Raw genomic sequence first — 18,442 nt, forward strand, 5'->3', positions numbered from 1 at the left:
AATCCATTTTGAATCCTGTTTAGATTCACATTGAGTCTTTCTGTTTGTGTAAAGTTTTAGTTAATTATTGCTAGTTCTGTTCAAGTTAAAGTAGCCTGAGTTCAAGTCTTGTTTCAGTTTTTTTTTAAGTTTGATTCTTGTTTGAGGCTAGGTTGAGTCATGTTCGACAATTGCTTTTATTCACTCTGTAGCCACAGCAGGAGGTCCATGGCCAGCGAGGTGTGGGGGCGATGAATTTCAGTGCAGGAACCAGCGATGTATACAGCTGTCCTGGAAGTGTGATGGAGATGATGACTGCCTGGATGGCAGTGATGAAGAGGCACACTTATGCTGTATGTATTTCCTCTGTGCTATCACCAAGCTCCACCCCTTATACAATAAGCCCCACCCCATACACGATCCATAAGAGTCATCAATCAGCCAGGCCAATATATTTCAGTCACACTATCTGTGTCCCAAACAAATGTATTATGCAAAAAGTACTGCATGTTACATGATTTTTCTCTTATAGAGGATTTTTGAAAACAAAGACATTTGTGATTTTTTTTTTCAAGTGAATCGGACTTGTCCCGTGGATCAGTTTAAGTGTCTGAACAATCGCTGCATTCCTAAAAGATGGTTATGCGATGGCACAAATGACTGCGGGAACAATGAGGACGAGTCCAATCTCACTTGCTCTGGTGAGTCCTACTTCAGAGCCCTGTCCTACATGGAGCCCAGCGTATAGGGAGCCACTCAGCCGAATCGCAGCTCCGAGAACGCTTGGCGACTCGGGGATACTGCGTGCGCTCCAGGCGACGAGCGTTCAGAGTGAACGCCGTTTGAGAATACCGAACGTGAGACGGGGACAGCTGTGACATGACACCCCTGCATAATTTCCCATGTTAGAGGAAGTGTGTGTATGTGGCTAATTCCCCTATGGCAGGGGTGCCTCTGCAGCAAAATAAAACTATATTTGCCAACCTAATTCATCATGTGCATCCAAACCTTCATATACTAGTCAAATGTTTGAGCTTCAGTGTGTTCTTGGCCTAAGAGAGAGTGAGACAAAGAGAGAGAGAGAGAGAGAGAGAGAAAGAGAGAGAAAGAGCTGCTGATGCTGAGGGGATGGTGGGAGCCAGTGGCTGATTTTCAGATTAGTTTTTTCTATTTTTTTCCACGCCTCTATTTCATCAATACCCCCTCAAACGGAGTACGATTTCCTTATGAAGGGGGCAATCTGGGAGGATTAGATAAGAGAAAAACCACAGCGACAGTCCTGAGCCATGATAACTAAATCTCAGAAAGACATTTTCCGGAACAAACGATCACACCTTTGTAGCTGCTTTGAGTCAAAGATAAATCTGTAATCCTCACAGTCAATAGCACAGTAGAATGAATTTATGCTACACTTGTAGTACCGTTAACTGTAATACAGCGTGTAGAATATTTTATAAAACAAGTTACGTACAATGTGAACTCGATGATGTTGATTGCTGTAACAATGGAAATGAACTTGAATTTAAAATCACAGTGTCTTTAAATCACACCTATTGACTGTAACTGAAATGAACGGAACATATAATTAAAGGAGCAAAGTTCATTAAAACAGTTGGATCAAGACTGCTAGAGAAGGCCTACTTTATTTCAGCAGTGTATGATATAGACTCTTCAAAGTGTTGTATTTATTTCTTTATCTTATTGTTTCCCCTGATTCTTTAGAAGATTACAGTTTTTCACAGCAAACACAGTTAGTCTTCTGAGACCCAGAACGAGGGGAAATGTGGACAGGTTTGCTCATTTGCAATGCTGGATGATTTTGAATGGAGACAAAAAAAAAAAAGAAAATTATCTGAATTTTCATCCTTATCCTATTTAAGTCAGTGTGTGATTTGCAAGAGGAAATCAATTAAATTAGGCCATTAAATTAATGTGTTACAAAATACATCTCTTTATTTTTAGGAAAGGGACTAGGAGCAGCCAAGATTAACTCTCCCTGGAAGCCTGCAGCAGCAGTTGAACTGTAAAACATCAAAGGCTCACACAGAACTTGGAATAACAGTCCTATTAATACGTCTCATTTTATCATCACACTGTTTTTAAATCACATCTATTCCACCAAGTATAACTGCCCAGACATTCCTCTGTTTTTAATATGAGAAAAAAAAAAAGAAAATAAATGTTGCTCTAAGGAGAAGAACTTCAAACTGAATATTCAGAGACACTTAATTTTGAAGTATTAGAAATTTTGCCCTTAAACAAATTAGGATGCAACATAACTTTTCAGCAAAATAGCGTATATGGTTTATTAAAATGTTTTTTTTTTTCATTTTCTGAAAGAAATTATAGAATATACAATATGGAATGACATATAAACCTATGCTTAGGAGAATGCTCTGTTAATGAAAACACTGTTGTCTTGATGCCTATTGTCCTGAGCCTACAGTGCATCAAGAAAGAGATCCTCAGGTTTCCAAGCCAAATCAAAGTTTACAGACATTGATCAGATACCTCAGCAGATGATGCGTACATGATACCATTGATATATTCATAAATTCTTAATAACTATATGCTCGCAGACTTTGATATCGCTGGCCAGGTAAGAATCCCCTTCCTGTTGGACTTATAGACTGTCTCTGTCTGGGCTGTTTTCTTGTTCCAATATGCATGTATCTGTAGCCAGATGTTGTAAATCATATCTCCAGCTCAGAGCCAGACGGTCCATCAGGAAGGAAGCTCTCATCCATATCAAAAACCCCGTGCTCTGCCGTGGTGTCTGGGCTCTGGGGGCAGATTAGATGGAGCCCCATAGGAGAGCCAAGCCAAGCCAGACCAGGATGTAGCACTACTGGAGGAAGCAGAATCGAATCCAGATGTCTTCTGAGGGTTACACTAAGCTCCCAATAAATCAAATATTTATGATCATGGAACATAGCAGCAGATTTTTAAGTGTTCTAGGCTCCGTTTAGTCCATCCACTGTAATCCAATCATAGTGAAACAAGCGTATTATATAATTATCTATCAAAGGTGTAAACATTTTTTTAGTTTTTCTCACAGTGATAACTTTTCTGAGGGTGCTACACCAGGTACTGGAGACTCCTTCAAAATATCTCTGTGAGTGATTTCCTTGTTTCTATGTTTCCAGCTCAGACTTGCCAACCTGGACAGTTTTCCTGTCAGAATGGGCGATGCATTCCGGAGAGCTGGCGTTGTGATCGAGATGATGACTGTGGCGACCAGTCAGATGAGACTTCCTCCTGTGGTGAGCTCTTTACTTACCAACTACCTGCTCTGTACTTTCGGATTCGTCTCTGAATTTCCTTTTTTTCTTCTCTCCATATCTCTCTCAAAACATTGAGACAATATCAAAAGAAGGAATTATATTTTATAGAGGCCTCTAATTAAGAAACACTTACACTGTCCAAGTGAGTTTCAGATCTGTTAATGTCATAAGCTTCATGCTGTGACCAGGGCATTGAGAGAAAAAAACAACTAGCCAAATATTTTGAGTGCTGCATTGCCAGATATTATTAAGATATCTTAGACAATCTGTCTCATTTTCTAAAGTAGTGCAAGTAACGAATGTTTTGTTCTGGGGCTTCACATGCAGAATTTTGATGCCCGTTGCCTACTAAGCCGCGTCTTGCTGTTTTCTCGTCTCTGCAGAGAAATCTGAGCCTACTTCCACTTGGAGTATTTCTGTAAAGACAACATCTTTTGGGAAACAGCAAGAGATCGATGGCTTCGTAGTTGAATTTTTGAACGCGAAAACACTCCTGCTCCGTATGACATGAGAAGGTGTTTAAAGACGCTGGTGATTCTACGATCATTCTTTTTTCCCCATGAGTGATTCGCTGCTTGTCATGATCCTTCTATCCTTTTGACATTTTTAGAGCTCATTAAGAATTTAAGATCCTGAGGCCAAGCGCTTGGTCTCTGTCGGTGGCTGTTTAATTGAGTCGTACTGATCTGCTATGGCTATATTTAATGAGACAAAGAGCACCTTCTTTAACGAGAAGGTCACAAACCCTCCTGCTGCTATCACCTTTACCTCTCACCTCAGACTCTACCGCTGACCCCAAGGTCTCGGAGGTCACACTAGTACTGTGAGCAGAGAGTCAGACTGATGATCCCCTCCATGATGATTGCCCCCACAACATCCCACCCCTCAGCCACTTGCTAAACGTTGCGTCTTGTACTTTGGTAGTCTTCAGTCGTACAATATGTGTCACCACATTACAGATTGCTCTATCACTGAGATCTAAAAACCAAACACACTCCTTTGTTATTTCTTTATTTAAGAGAACATGCTAGTGCACCTGGAATGAATCAAAGTTGCTGTGCAGCATTATGTGCGGTTACTGATGCTAAAATCCGACTCCTGAAGCCGAGTTTTATGAATGAGAAAAAAAGAGATCTGTATCCACACATCTACATGGTAGAGGCAGGGGAGTAATCTGTGCGTTTGATTCCACTGCTGCAAAATGTTGCACCACATTATTGTTTATGTTTCCTTTGGAGGAGCTTATGAAGCGGTTCACTTCACAAGCACAAACAGTCGTGTCAGGAGTAATTAAAGTTCATGCTTGGCTCCCTCGAATCAAAATCTACCCGACGCTGGAGAGCATTTTGTCTCTCCGCTTTCCGTACGGGAATCTGCAGCCGTTGGCTACACGCGCTGTTAAACCCCCCCCCCCCGCTACATGTGCCAGGATGAACGTTATAATGGTAGATACATTCTTTGAGACTCAGAGGGAAGCTCGGTTCTGTAATGTATCATGAGTTTTTCTCAAATTACGGATTCCCCGAAACGCAATCACTAATGCATGCATGTGTTTAATTCTGAAACATCCCAAGTACCAGTGGAACCCAAAGCTGCTGCTTCATTTTAAAATCTACCATTGCCAGATGAACTGTCTCTAGAGAGATTAGCCCAAGTGCCAGAATGTTCTGAAGGAAAAACTTCCTTCCATTCATTATTGACAAGGCGTGAGACAGAATTTTTATGGTTTTAAAGCCTTATTTGGGGTTCTTGCAAGAGTTAATTATGTTTTTGGATGTTCCAACTTTGTTTAGCTGATTTAGCCTTTGTTAGCTTAAAGTTTACCTTGCTTATTCATGTTTGAAAATTTTCAGATTTCCCGACTTGCCAGCCTGTTACCCAATTCAGCTGCTCCAACAGCAGGTGCATCAGTATCAAATGGCACTGTGACTCTGGTAAGTGTTTATTCACACATAATTAGCCCGTTCCAATTTAACAGGAGATTGCCATTAACCGAGCAATTCGGCGAGTGTTTTGGATTTTACTGAAGGCTGTATCGGGTATCTGAACATCTGTTTGCGCCGAGCCGTACTTTTCTTTTTGAAGAAGATGAGATGGAACGTTGAAGGTCTGTTTATGGAGTTCGGTAACCTCATGTGCTTTTGTGAGACAGAGTTGAGAGCACAGTAAAGTGCATTATAATGTCTGAGTGTAAATGCTTTTACTGTATAGAACACAGTTCCTTAAGACCTTTGGTGCTGGCACCACATCTGATGTTTACTTGTGTCCGTCTTCCAAAGAGGAAGACAGGTTATATCAGGCTATTCACTGATCCCCACTCACACAGGTCTGGTACACTGTTACTAAAAGCACAGAGCTTTAAGTGCAATGGATAAATGGAGTCCAAGAATTATTGTTAAGGAGAAATAGTAGTCTACTGCTTTCACCTTCTTTTTTTTTCTTCTTGCTGTTTTTATTTGTCTTCTTTTTCTTCCTCCTGCCCCACTGCCTCTTCCTCCTCTTTCTCTCCTTTTGTCTTTCTCACCATTTTCCTCTTCTTTCTCATCTTTCTGCTTTTTACTCACCTTTTTGTAAACTTTGCTTTCTTTTCATTGACATTAACCCACCCTTTTCCCATGGTTCCATTTTCAATTTCTCTTCCTTCTCACTCATTCCACTGCAATATGTGGACCATTTAACGATTCACTGATTATGAGAAATAAAAGAAGTATTGCATAGACTCTCCCTATATCCTGCTCTTCCTCTCTCTCTCTCTCTCTCTCTCTCTGTCTTTCTCACTGGCTCCAGACCCAGCCACATGTCCATAGAGTGATTTACAACATTTAAAAAAAAAAAATCTGTGATCATTGTGCACAGTAAAGACTATGTTTGACAAGTGGCCTGAGTACCATCCCTGCCAGTTGGCTATGTGCTAATAAGAGTGAATTACCATTAAGATCAGATTATCTCAGATGGTTGCATCCTATGGCCCAGCTCCCAGCACCCAACTCCTCTCTCTATAGTCTCCACTTATGTGTAGAGCGTGTGGAATAAAGGAAAAATTAACCCACGTGCCATTGTGAAATGATTTCGTGCATAAACGTAAAATAAACCCCGTGACCATGAAAGCACTACATGGCTTTGTAATGTGAGGACAAGCAGGTAAATGTAATTTTCAGAAGTTTTAAATTGATTCATATCCAAAGAGTAACCATATTTGGGGTCTCTGAAAAGCATTGAATGTCATTGAAATGATGAAGCTCATGTTATTAGATGACGTCTCAGATTTAGGAAGTTATTTAAAAAGACTTAAATTGACTTCTAATTCACGCAATCCAAACTTTGAGGAGTATCTCCTCTCTCTAGATAGAGATACCCCTAAATAGGACAGCAACTCCTGTTGTCGAAACAGATATAAAATCAAAAGCTGTTGTTGGCCACCCTCCTATAATTCCAGACTCCTAGACGCAGTCGTGGCTGAGCTGGGCCTACTCCTCTTCTCACTTTCTTCTCCTCCCCTAACTACCATTAATGTAAGAAACTCCACTAGAACATCACTCAAACAGCTTCTCTTGGTTAGGTGTGCCTCTAACAATTACTTATTAATTCATTCATTAATACATGTACAAGGTTGTATCCTTCTGAAGGTAGCATGTTGTCACTGTCTCTTCTTAGAATGTTTGTGGTTCCGTGTGTAATTTATAGAGGTTTGTGTGTGTGTGTGTGTGTGTGTGTGTGTGTGTGTGTGTGTCCATTTTATTCAACACAGATTCACTCTGTACTGTTTGAGTGTAACTGTTGTAATACTGTCTGATTGCGTCATAAGGTATTTCTTAGTTTGTTGAATGTGGTGACTATTATTATACTTACTACCTTAGTGCTATTAATTAATATATGTTAGTGCTAACAAAGAATTATTTCAAATAATGCTTGTGTTCAGTGTTCAGAGTACTGAGCTTTACACAGAACTGTTCAGAGTAACTGCATTTTAACTGGGGTCAGATTCACAAGTGAAGTTATGGTTATAGCCTAGTGATTATTTGTAGGGAGCCTAATATTCGTTGTGAATCTTTGACCATACCTTATCTATAGCGTTGACATGACAACATTCTACAGTGTGTCTGCTTTCTCTCTCTCTCTCTCTCTCTCTCTCTCTCTCTCTCTCTTGTCCTCTCTGCCTGTCCTGTAGAGGATGACTGTGGAGATGGCAGTGATGAGTTGGGCTGTGTTCGTGTGTGTGGTAAGGGACAGTTTCAGTGTGCCAGTGGGAAGTGTATTCCTGATCACTGGATATGTGACGGGGACAATGACTGTGGAGACCTCAGTGATGAGAACACAACCTGCACTGGGACAGGTTAGTGTTTCCACACACTCACACCTAATCTACAGTGTTTCAGTTTGACCACGTCCATGTAACCATTTCAAATCCACAAATGTCAAGCTCTTGATTGTTAAACAAATAAGCTCATGCTGTAGATATTAGTTATTTTACAAACGTTAAGCAAGCACGTATTCAATTCAGATTATTAATAAAAAATGATTTAAAATAATAAGAAATAAAACTTAAGCCAAGGTTTCTGTGTCCCTCAGCTTCAGTTCCTGTTAACGACTGCAGTGTGGAGGAGTTTTTTTGCCGTGACGACGGCACGTGTGTCCCTGAGCGCTGGCGTTGTGACGGCGATAAAGACTGTGAGGATGGCAGCGATGAGGAGAGCTGTGAGGGAACCAGGCGCCCATGTGACACCACAGCCAAGTTCACCTGCAAACTCTCAGGTTAGTGCTGTCCTCTTATTTTCTTTCTTTTTTCTTCTTTTCTTTTTTTTTCATGCAAACTCTTAGCATTCTGATGATTTCAGGATAAACAGGTTCTCTCTGGAACTTTTAATGTTCTCCTCAGAAGTTGTGAGGATGTTATTTTTCATAAGTAATAAAGTGGCGATGTGAAAAAAAAAAAAAGAAAAAGTATTCACAGTGCAGTTTCTCACAGTCACATCATACATATGAAGTATCACAGTGAATATGAAACATTTTTCATTATGTAAGTGAGTAAGTAAATTCTTCCCAGCTTCAAAAAGACAAGAGTTTTAAAGAGGCTTGCAGTCTGTCTCCAGCATGTATTTATGATATTAAATGTGATCATTTGGAGCTTATCCTCAGGCTTTCTAAACAAGTTCCACATGCCTCTATAACTCAAAGCAGACACTCAGGTTGTCCTGCTTAGGGAAGGTGCAGGTGAGCAGTTGAAGTGAGACTGCTCTGTATGTGTGCACTTACCTGAATATTGTATCTTTGAGTAGTGAAAATTTAAAAAATCAGTGAAAAGAGAGAAAAAGAGAGGGAAAAGATGGAGTTGAGTGGTTGTCCTCTCAGGAGGTACTGATTAGAGCCAGCACAAAGGCTTATTTCCATTTAGTCTCTCTCAATGCGATTGAATGATAAGCATTTTCCTCACTGCTGGACAACTTCCCGCATTACACAAATCTCAAAAATTCATTTTGCACAGTGTCGGACACCATGCAGAGACTGGTGCCAATTTTGCTGCATTCTTGGCTGAGGTTGCAGGTTTTATTTTATTAAGTGTGTGTGTGTGTGCGTGTGTGAGAGAGAGAGAGAAAGAGAAAGGTTTTGGCTGTAATTAAAACACACATCTATTAATAACATTACTTTGCTTGAGAGTATGCGTTTGTTTACATGATCACCTGAACCTAATTAGCATATAAATCTGAACCCTGTAATTCTGTTAAGCTGAGTTTTTTCTTTCCCTTTTTTCTTTTTTTTTTTTTTTTTTTTTGCTTTAATTGGAGTAATTGTGAGGTGTTGAAAGACAGGCTTGAATAACAATGGGCTCTTCCCTCTGTTTTATTGATTGATCTGTATCCTCAAAGGCGTGACAGGAAATCCCTTTTTTCTTTTTTTTTCTTTCTTTTTTCTCTTTTATTTTAACACATTTGACCAGAGGCCAGTGCAAACACTGCTGTCCAAACAAATGCACTATTGATTTTTGGTAGTTAGTGTGTCACATACGTTAGTCCTTTAGAATAACGGAGCAATTATTTTCTCACAGAATATGATAGCTTTTATCCTTGTCATTGACTTTTAATAAGTTTTGCCTTTAGACAGTCTGTTCAATTTTTTTTAGCCTAATGAAAGTAGCAAATCATTTTGAAGTCGTCATACAGAAGAAATGAGATTCATGCTTTGATGGATGCCGGATGCTCGGAGGGTTTGGTCAACGCATCTCTGTTCATATTTATTGTTCAGTTGTTTTCCATGTGGAGGGTGCCACCACAAGCATCTCTGCATTCACAACATGAACATAGGGCAGATTGCTTTCTGGACTAACAAAAGGACCCCTCTGAAACATTTCATTTGATTTGTGCTCATTGAGTACAAAGCAAACTACCCCTGTCACTTTCCTTTCTCATTAGAGCAGAAGATCCATTTTAGAGACAGATGTACTAAACTTGTTGTTAGGGCTTTGCACAAACTAGATAATTTTCTTTTCCTGTTCAGAGATGCAGTTTACCAGGATATCTCTGATCATATTGAGCCTCCTCTGTAGTAAACGGTCACATGATGGGAACAAGCAGCTGATCCCAGTCAATCTTCTCTCACATCTCTGTTGCTATCACAACACTTGGGACTTCTCTAAGATTTCAACAGAACAGCTGTGGTTTGCCCCCCGTCAGCAAAGTGTCTCTCAGTTCTTTCTGTTGAGGATGCACGGCAGTTTTCCATGCAAACAAACAATAGAGTATTGTTTTATTTAACTTAAAATAATCTAGTGATTTTTTTTAAGGGTAGTGTGTTTTTCTCTTTGCACTCTGGTCTAATTGGAGGTATACTTTCAGTTCATGGCCACTTCACATCAGCTATTGTATTTCTAGTTTGTTTTAAAGAATGTCTCAAGTCTTGTGAAAACAAGAAAAAAAAATGTGTAATTTCAAAGATTCTTCCATCTCTAATAATGCCTTCAGTATTAGTCTGAGAATAGATTGCCTTTAGTGGTTAATCAATGGGATTTTTTTTTCCGTCTGAGAAAGTGGAACACTTTGGGGTAATCAGTGCCTCTCATTGTTTTAATAACCCTTGTCAGTAAATGCAAAAAGATGGGGGAGGTGACTGCACACTCAATAAGCAATGTTTTTCCAACAAATTGGAAAACAAGTCATTAGCCCTGTGGTCTGGCTGTGTTAACAAGCGATCTGAGCTAAGAGCAACATGCTGCGTCTCACTGTAGGGAAATGCATTAGCAAGAGCTGGGTTTGCGACGGCGACCACGATTGTGAAGACCTCTCAGATGAGGAGGGGTGTGAACTGTTCATCTGCAAACTCCCGAAATACCCCTGTGCCAATGACACCTCTGTCTGCCTCCCGCCCGAGAGGATCTGCAACGGACGGAGAGACTGCGCTGACCAATCAGATGAGGGGCCTTTCTGTGGTGAGTCAAATTCATTCTTTTATCAAGAGGTCAGTGGTTATGAATCATCCCCGTGTAGAAGAATCTTTGGCCAGTTATGTCATATATATGTATCCATCACCCATTCCATCAGAAGTGTATGGACCCAGTCAGTCATGGATTTTACAAGTGAAAGTTAGATTGATTATGGTGGAGTTGGATTTGGGAATTGACATGGAATAATTAAAGTGCCTGGAAAATCAAATTGGCATTTGCGGCCTGGTGCTCTCTTGGTTTAAATCTTATCTCTCTGAGAGAAAGCAGTGTGCCCGCTATAATAATGTGACCTCTGAATACCGTGAGCTTAACAATGGTGTTCCTCAGGGATCAGTCATTGGCCCTGTTTTATTCTCTATTTACATGCTCCCTTTGAGTGACATTATTTGTAGTTACAACATTAACTTCCATTGTTATGCTGACGATTAACTATCTTAACTATCCAGCACAATGATCGCTCTGAACTGGCTAACCTTGAGGCATGTCTTTGTGCTATTAAAGGTTGGATGTCTTCAAATTTCCTGATGCTTAACGCAGGCAAGACTGAAATGCTGGTCATTGTTCCCCCTACACATAAGCATCCTTTTAATGATCTTACCCTAAATTTTGACAACTGCATCATCATCTCTCAAAACTCTTCAGCTAAAAACTTTGGTGTGATTTTTGACTCTGGTCACTGCCTTTTATCACCTCTTCAATATCGCTAAAATTAGGCCCTTTCTAAGTATGGATGATGCAGAAACCATCGTTCACGCATTCATCACATCTCGCCTCGATTACTGCAATGTTCTGTACTCTGGCCTGTCTGCCTCTAGTACCAAAAGTCTTCAGCTGGTCCAAAATGCTGCTGCCAGAATTCTGACCAGAGTAGTTTGATCACATTACACCTGTCCTGGCTTCCCTTCATTGGCTCCCAATTCGTGCAAGGGCAGATTTTAAGGTCCTCTTATTAACACATAACATTTTACATGGACTTGTGCCTTCCTACCTGTCTGACTTAATTACACCCTGTAACCCCCCTCGCACCCTGCGCTCTCAAGATTCTGGACTATTAGTCGTTCCAAGAGTTAGAAAGAAGGCGCAACCAAGCCTTTTCCTACCGCTCCCCCTTCTTCTGGAATGGTTTACCTACACTCTCTCCATACCTTTAAAACCAGACTAAAGACTTATCAATTTTTTCAAACTTATGTATAATATAATTTTGATTTGACTTTGTTATAGACATGTAAAGCCCTTTGAGACTATAAATAGTGATACTGGGCTCTAAATAAACATTAATTATTATTATTATTATTATTATTATTATTATTATCATCATTATTATTATTATTATTATTATTATTATTATTATTATTATTATTATTATTAGACAATAGCAACAAGTCTAATTAAAGCCAGTGTAATTTGACTGATCCTGTAGTTTTATTTACTTCAGTTATTATTACTCTATAATAATACCATTATTCACTACTTTCACTATTACAGCTATCATCCATAGATGCCATGTTGTAATGAACTGTCTTTCCAGCCCATTCCTCCGTGTGGATTGCGTGCTGTGTACCGGACACTCCTGTTAAGGACATGGTGACTTTCTGAGCAGTTCGCTGACTACAGTTGGCGAGCTGGCTCCAGTCCTCCACTCCCTCTGCGTTGAGAGCAGTAGAGCAGAGAGCAGCCTTTGAGCGCAGTGATAATGTAATCCTGACAGCCTGGGATCCCAGGTTTGCCTTGGCCGCTCTCCACCGCCCTCACAGTCGGACGGACGGATGGATCAGGCATATCAATAAGAGAGTGATTAGGACAGAAACAGAGAGGAAATTCCTGTGGATTAGAGAGGGGTCTTTGACCTTCTCTGCCAGTTCCTGCTAGCTTCTCTTCCCCTGCTCAGACAGCCAGAATGGACATCAGGCAATGGGTTTACAATGAAGCATAAGCGTGGTCCTCACTTTTACAATGAAAACAGCTTTTCCTGAGAAGAGAAATGGCAGAGTGGTCAAAGTGCACTATATCTTAACGGTGATTAGAAAGGACAGCAAAAATGTGTGCCTGTGTGTGTGTGTGTGTCTGTGTGTGTGTGTGTGTGAGTGTGTGTGTGTGTGTGTGTGTGTGTGTTTTGACAGGCTTGACATTTTGCTCTGCTGATTTTGATGTAAATTCATGTCCTTTTCGTGTATTTGGCCAAATGATGAGTTCAACTCTAGGACCTCTCAGATTGCCAATATCAAATGGCAATACCCACTCTGTTTGGGATTATTTTTTATCACCCTGAAATCGTTTTTAAGAGATTTTTTTTATTGTACAATAAAGACATGGTACAATAAATCTTGTAATGATTTGAACTATAACAGAGAGCCATGAAAAACTTGTAATTTGCCCAAATGACAGAGCTGGGGATTTTTTGTGTGGCATTGCTTCACCGTTGGGGACCTCAGCTTGTCAAAGCAAGATGAGGAAGGATTTGAAAGTAAAGTTCATCTCCTACTGCGTCAGCCAGCGAGGCGAAGGGCCCATTCCCCAGGTGAGCAGCGGATGCGCTGAGCTGAATAAGGCTCGAGTCAGCTTAAAGCCAATTATGCCTCTCTCCCCACCCGTCCTCCCAGCACCTCCAGAGATTGATTAATTCAGTGGAATATGCAGCAGTGTGTCTCCAAACGAACCTCAGAGGGTCTGAAACCGACGCTGGCGAAGTGCACCTGGAGGTTCCATTGGACATTAAAAAAGAGAGAGAGAGAAAGAAAAACCCAATTGGTTCTTGTTAAGCAAGCAGGGGATGGCTTAATCATGACTCAGAGGGTCCTTTTCGGAAGTCATTTCAAACTGTTTGGTTTGCTTTCTCGACCTGTTTGGATTTAAGTGGGACCATGTGCTGGAGAGAGATGTAGAGTGAAATAGGACACAGGCAAAAAGAATAATCTCTACGATTGTTTAGTTTTTTTCCTTCAGGCTGTCTTTGCTGCACACTTTGCTCTAACATGAAAGTATCAGTAAAAGTAACAGCAATAAAATAACAACTAATTAACTAATTGATTCAACTATCTAATTAATTCAGAGAGCATGGATGACTATAATTATCATGTAGTTTATGTAATTGATTTTTCAGCTCATTGGAAAGGGCATATTTTGAGTAAAATGGTGTGGAAGCCTTATTTTCTCCCTTTGACTGGTACGTCACAAGCATTTGTCCTTTTTTTTATCATATTTCTAATTGATCAATTTCCATCCGATGTCTCAGATTTGATTTCTGTGATCGGATTCTGTTTTGATTTGAAATTTGGGGCAGAGTTTGATTTTGTTTTGTGCAGTTTCCTTTGAGTTTTCCTCTTAGCTTACTAAAAACTTGCAAAATGACACACAAGGCTTGATAAATTAAAATGAATTGACAGAAATCAGAAGAAAAGAAAAAAATGAAAAGATCTCTCATAGAAATGCACTAAGATGGAGTCTCCTTTGCCTGGATATTTTCTCAGAATTGCTGGAGGACTAATCCACATTTTGGTCAATGATGAATATCAAAGCTTACTCTTTCACCATCACTCTATTCCTTATCTAAAGAAAGGAGAGAAACCTTCACCTTCAACGGTCACCTTCTTTGTTTGTGGCCTGAATTATTCACACTTTTCCTCAGTGGCCTGCTGGCTGGTTTTATTCCCACTAAGGAGATGTGTCTGCCAGCAGTGGCCACCACACAGCCGTCCCAGATTGACTTCTGTATCACTTTAAGCCTGCCAAAGTCATGTTTTTCTTTCAGTCTAATCCATTTAATCTGTGAGATTTCCGCCTTCTTCTTCTTCTATCTTCTCTCACTTCTTCTTCTTCTACTACTACTACTGCTACCTCATTCTCTTCTTCTTCATCTTCTTCTTCTTCTTCTTTGTCTCATTTCTCTTTTTGTATTTTTCATCTCCCTCTTCTAGCTTCTTTATATCCCTCTCGTTCTCTCTGTCTGACTAGTATTCTTATTCTCTCTCTTTCTCTCTCTCTCCTTCTGTATCTCTTTGTCTAGATGAGTGCTCTCAGATGAACGGCGGCTGTAGCCATGAGTGTGCTGTAGCTCCTGGTAAGGGCGTAGTTTGCTCGTGCCCGGCAGGGCTGAACCTGGGCTCTGACGGGCGGACGTGTGAAGTGCTGGACTATTGCAGTAAACACCTGAAGTGCAGCCAGGTGTGTGAACAGGACAAAAGCACAGTGAAGTGCTCCTGTTACCCAGGCTGGAAACTGGAGCCGGATGGAGAGAGCTGCCAGAGTACAGGTAAGAGTCATTCCAGAGTGATGTCTGATAGGAACGTGGGAATCTGTCCCAAAAGGGGTTCAGTGTCTGTGCGATATGAGCTTTTGGTAGAGATAGAAATTACAGCAGCGCTGATAAAAAAAACACTCTTCCATCTTCTCAGATGTGAAGGAATGATATAACACCGTAGAGGTAAGTTTAAGAAAAAAAAAAAAAAACAGTTTTCAAGATCTGCCAACCCCCACCCCCATGTTAATGACATTTCCTGCCACAGCTGTGGGCTGATCCCAGACCAATCACCATCCATCTACCAGCCTTACATGTTCCCTCCAGCTGTTCCCAGGTCTGTCTGACTCATTCGTGTAGTGATGAGTAGTAGGCCAAGCAGTAAGACCAAAAAATATTATAGAGTGCAATGAGGTAATCATACTTTACACATTAATATTTCTTTTTTAAACATGCACACCTGAGGATAACCATAGCTTATAGCCAGCTCATAACTTTCACAGCGAATGATTATAGAATTTAGAACTTTTTCTGTGTTTCATTGTGTGAATATCAGCATGGACTAAATACAATACTATTGTTTATATTACATGTAAATGGACCCTTAGTCTGCATATATAAATTTCCAGTTCAGCAGGCTGTGTGAACAATTTATTTCATCTCGACAGTCACTGAACTACTTTCAGGTATGATTCACCAGTTTCTCATTTTTACGTTATTGTGTCCTCACCTTAAAACACCTCTCTCTGTCAGGGAGTTTGATACATTCCACTTACTACCGCAGTTGAAAAATCAAGATTTTAATAGTTAGCATTCATAGCTGGAGACCTGATGTCAGAGTATGACCCCCCGGGTTTGGCTTGCACATCTCTTCTCCTCATGTGCACTTGTGATATGTCACACCAAAAACCTTTCTTTGAAGTGAGGTACATCTGGTATTGACAGAGTGGACAGTGCGACGATGAGTATTTCAGATGATGGCTGCAAGGGAGTTGCAAGGGAACTGGCGACGACTAAATGCAAAAGGAAAAAAAAAAGCCCATGAAAATGACCTGAGAGTGTATTGCTGTAATAATTGGCTCCCTTCAGATTCTCAACAGAAGATGATTCAGCATAATTACCCTGCAGCTTTTTGGCATCCTCCGTACATTCCTCATTAACTTTATCCTGTTCACTTTGTTCATTCTGTCAGTGCTTACAGGTCACAGAAAAGAAAAGAAGTCTGACTGACTATAGAGGTTGCTTTTATACTTACTATCCTTCACTCACCCTCAACCTGTCTGAGAGATGTGTACCAAGAGTATCCTCTCTTAGCATCCCATGCCCTGTGGGGAACAGAGACTGACTTTAGGAGTGTGCTCTTGTGTTTGCAAAAAAAAAAAAAAAAGAAGAAGGCGGAGTAGGTATCTGGTTACAGAAGGTGTTGTATGTGTGTGTGTGTGTGTGTGTGTGTGTGTGTGTGTGTGTGTATGTGTGAGTGTGGGAGAGGTGGGTAGGACATCTGTGTGAAGGAAGAGATTATGGTGTATAAAAAAAACCCCAAGGGACAGAGGCCCTGTTTACTTGAGAAATGTAACTCATGTGTGTGTTTTCTACTTGTTGGTCAAACTGAACTTATTTTTAAAAACATGAAAAAATATAGTGTCAAAAAGAGCTATTTTCCTATTACGAGAAACTAAAGTTTTCATTCTGGAAAAACAGGAAGAAAAAGTGTGTTTTAGTGATGGTGAACATCAGGTTATAACATAACAGAAGAAACAAAGTGAAGACTGAAATGATTATCATTTTTTTTATCTTTGATTTTGTGTGAACCATGTCACAGTTTTTGTTTTATATATTTTTTTCTGGTCATATTCCCTTGCTGTAACATGGCCCTTGGAGACCTCATTGTTCAAATTGCTGAAACAGTGATGAAAGGGCAGGCAAGTCCAATTTACAAAGGTTAACAGTGTTAGGAGAAGTGTCTGAGAATTTCAGTACTAATGGTATTGCATCTTAAATTTGCAAACTGAAAACTAATTTGTATTCCTATTGCACTACACACAGAGATAGGAGAGGTTTCCTGAGGTAAATCTGATACTCATGGATATCAGAGATATTTGAAATATATGGATAAAATGGCATGGTTCACAGCAGCGAGTTTCCAATTCAGAAATATGCCTTTTTTGAATTATAACAATACAGACAACTTCTAGTCTGCATCTGAGTTCAGACTGAGTTAAAGTTCACGTTGTTACCTACTGTTATGTTACATTTGACTGATCATCAGGCTATCGCCCGATTATGAATGGACTCCATATTCACACCTCATTTATATAACCCTAAATTAAGCTCTTGTATGTACTGTAGATTAGAAACAGCTTTAGATTAGAAACAGGTTTTCAGTATAAGACCACTGTAAGATGTGCCAAAATGTACACTCATCAGATTGTTAGATCTTTAATTTCTACAAGTATCCCTGTCTACACTCTGACCAAGGAGACAGATATTGACTTATAGACAAAGCCTTGGAAAGTTCTCTCTAAACCCCCACTGTTTCATAAAAGTGCACTTTAGTAAGAACTTTTATTGATGTTAGATGTTATGGTAATGTTTAGTGTTGATGTCTTTGAAGCAAGACAATGGAGATCTAATTGATAAAAAATAGGAGAAGAAAAAAAAAGATTGTGCACCAGGCGAGAAATGTTCCTGCCAGTTTGTCAATATTTGACAGGGAACCTACTAAATGGCTATACTGCAGCAATACAGTATGAATGATGATTAGCACTGAAGTCTTGGCTGGACTGGGCTAGGCCGGAGTCTGTGAACCCGATGGCTTGTAGACATGTAGAGGGTTCAAACATGAGTGGAGGGAGAAGAAAGACAAGGGATGGCCTTGAATGTTTTTTTTTCCCTTTTTTTCTTTCTTCTTTTTTTTTTTTTTTCAAAAAGCCTCAAATCACGCAAACGAAGTGGTCAAAGTCTGCTGAAAAAAGCACTGAACTTGCAAAATCTGACAAATCGTTAAAAAAATCTCACCTTGACCTTTTTCTTTAGATTTAATTCACAAGCATTTAATTTAGGTACTCAGATACAAATGAGTCAGACTAATAATGTACCAAATCAAAAACATCAAAATATTAAATGGAAAACATCTCTAGCTCTCGCAGAAAACAGTTCAGCCTCTAAACAGCATGGAAAAGATCAAATCTGTAGTCAAAAACAGACAGCAGAAATTAGCCCAGGGAAGAGAGAACGAGTGAAAAACAAAGAACACCAGGAAGGTTGAGGAAAAAAAATGCTCTTAGACAGCAGCTGGAGCTACAGCTAATTAGACAGACTGCTCTGAACAAGAGGCTGACAGCACCAGAAAAAAAGTCAAACCATATTATGGTTACCTTGCATGCTTTGGGGAGTACAATACTTTTTGTAAAGGCTTGAGCAGTTTGACACAACTGGCACTTAAATTCACCATGGAAAAACAATTGGCCATTCATTCATTCATTCATTCATTCATTCATTCATTCATTC

At 40.0% G+C, this 18,442-nt stretch overlaps 1 protein-coding gene across 1 annotated transcript in view; it reads left to right on the top strand.

Moving 5' to 3' along the window:
- Positions 1 to 18,442, top strand: part of lrp1ba (low density lipoprotein receptor-related protein 1Ba) — a 168,709-nt gene that overhangs the window by 44,569 nt on the left and 105,698 nt on the right. The window contains exons 16-24 of the mRNA XM_030772190.1: positions 192 to 332; positions 555 to 680; positions 3,126 to 3,242; positions 5,117 to 5,197; positions 7,432 to 7,596; positions 7,749 to 7,751; positions 7,833 to 8,015; positions 10,483 to 10,683; positions 14,702 to 14,947. Coding sequence (XP_030628050.1) covers positions 192 to 332; positions 555 to 680; positions 3,126 to 3,242; positions 5,117 to 5,197; positions 7,432 to 7,596; positions 7,749 to 7,751; positions 7,833 to 8,015; positions 10,483 to 10,683; positions 14,702 to 14,947 — 1,263 coding nt within the window. The remainder of the gene's footprint in view (positions 1 to 191; positions 333 to 554; positions 681 to 3,125; positions 3,243 to 5,116; positions 5,198 to 7,431; positions 7,597 to 7,748; positions 7,752 to 7,832; positions 8,016 to 10,482; positions 10,684 to 14,701; positions 14,948 to 18,442) is intronic.

This window comes from Chanos chanos, chromosome 4 (genome assembly GCF_902362185.1).
Source record: "Chanos chanos chromosome 4, fChaCha1.1, whole genome shotgun sequence".
Lineage (NCBI taxonomy): Eukaryota > Metazoa > Chordata > Actinopteri > Gonorynchiformes > Chanidae > Chanos > Chanos chanos.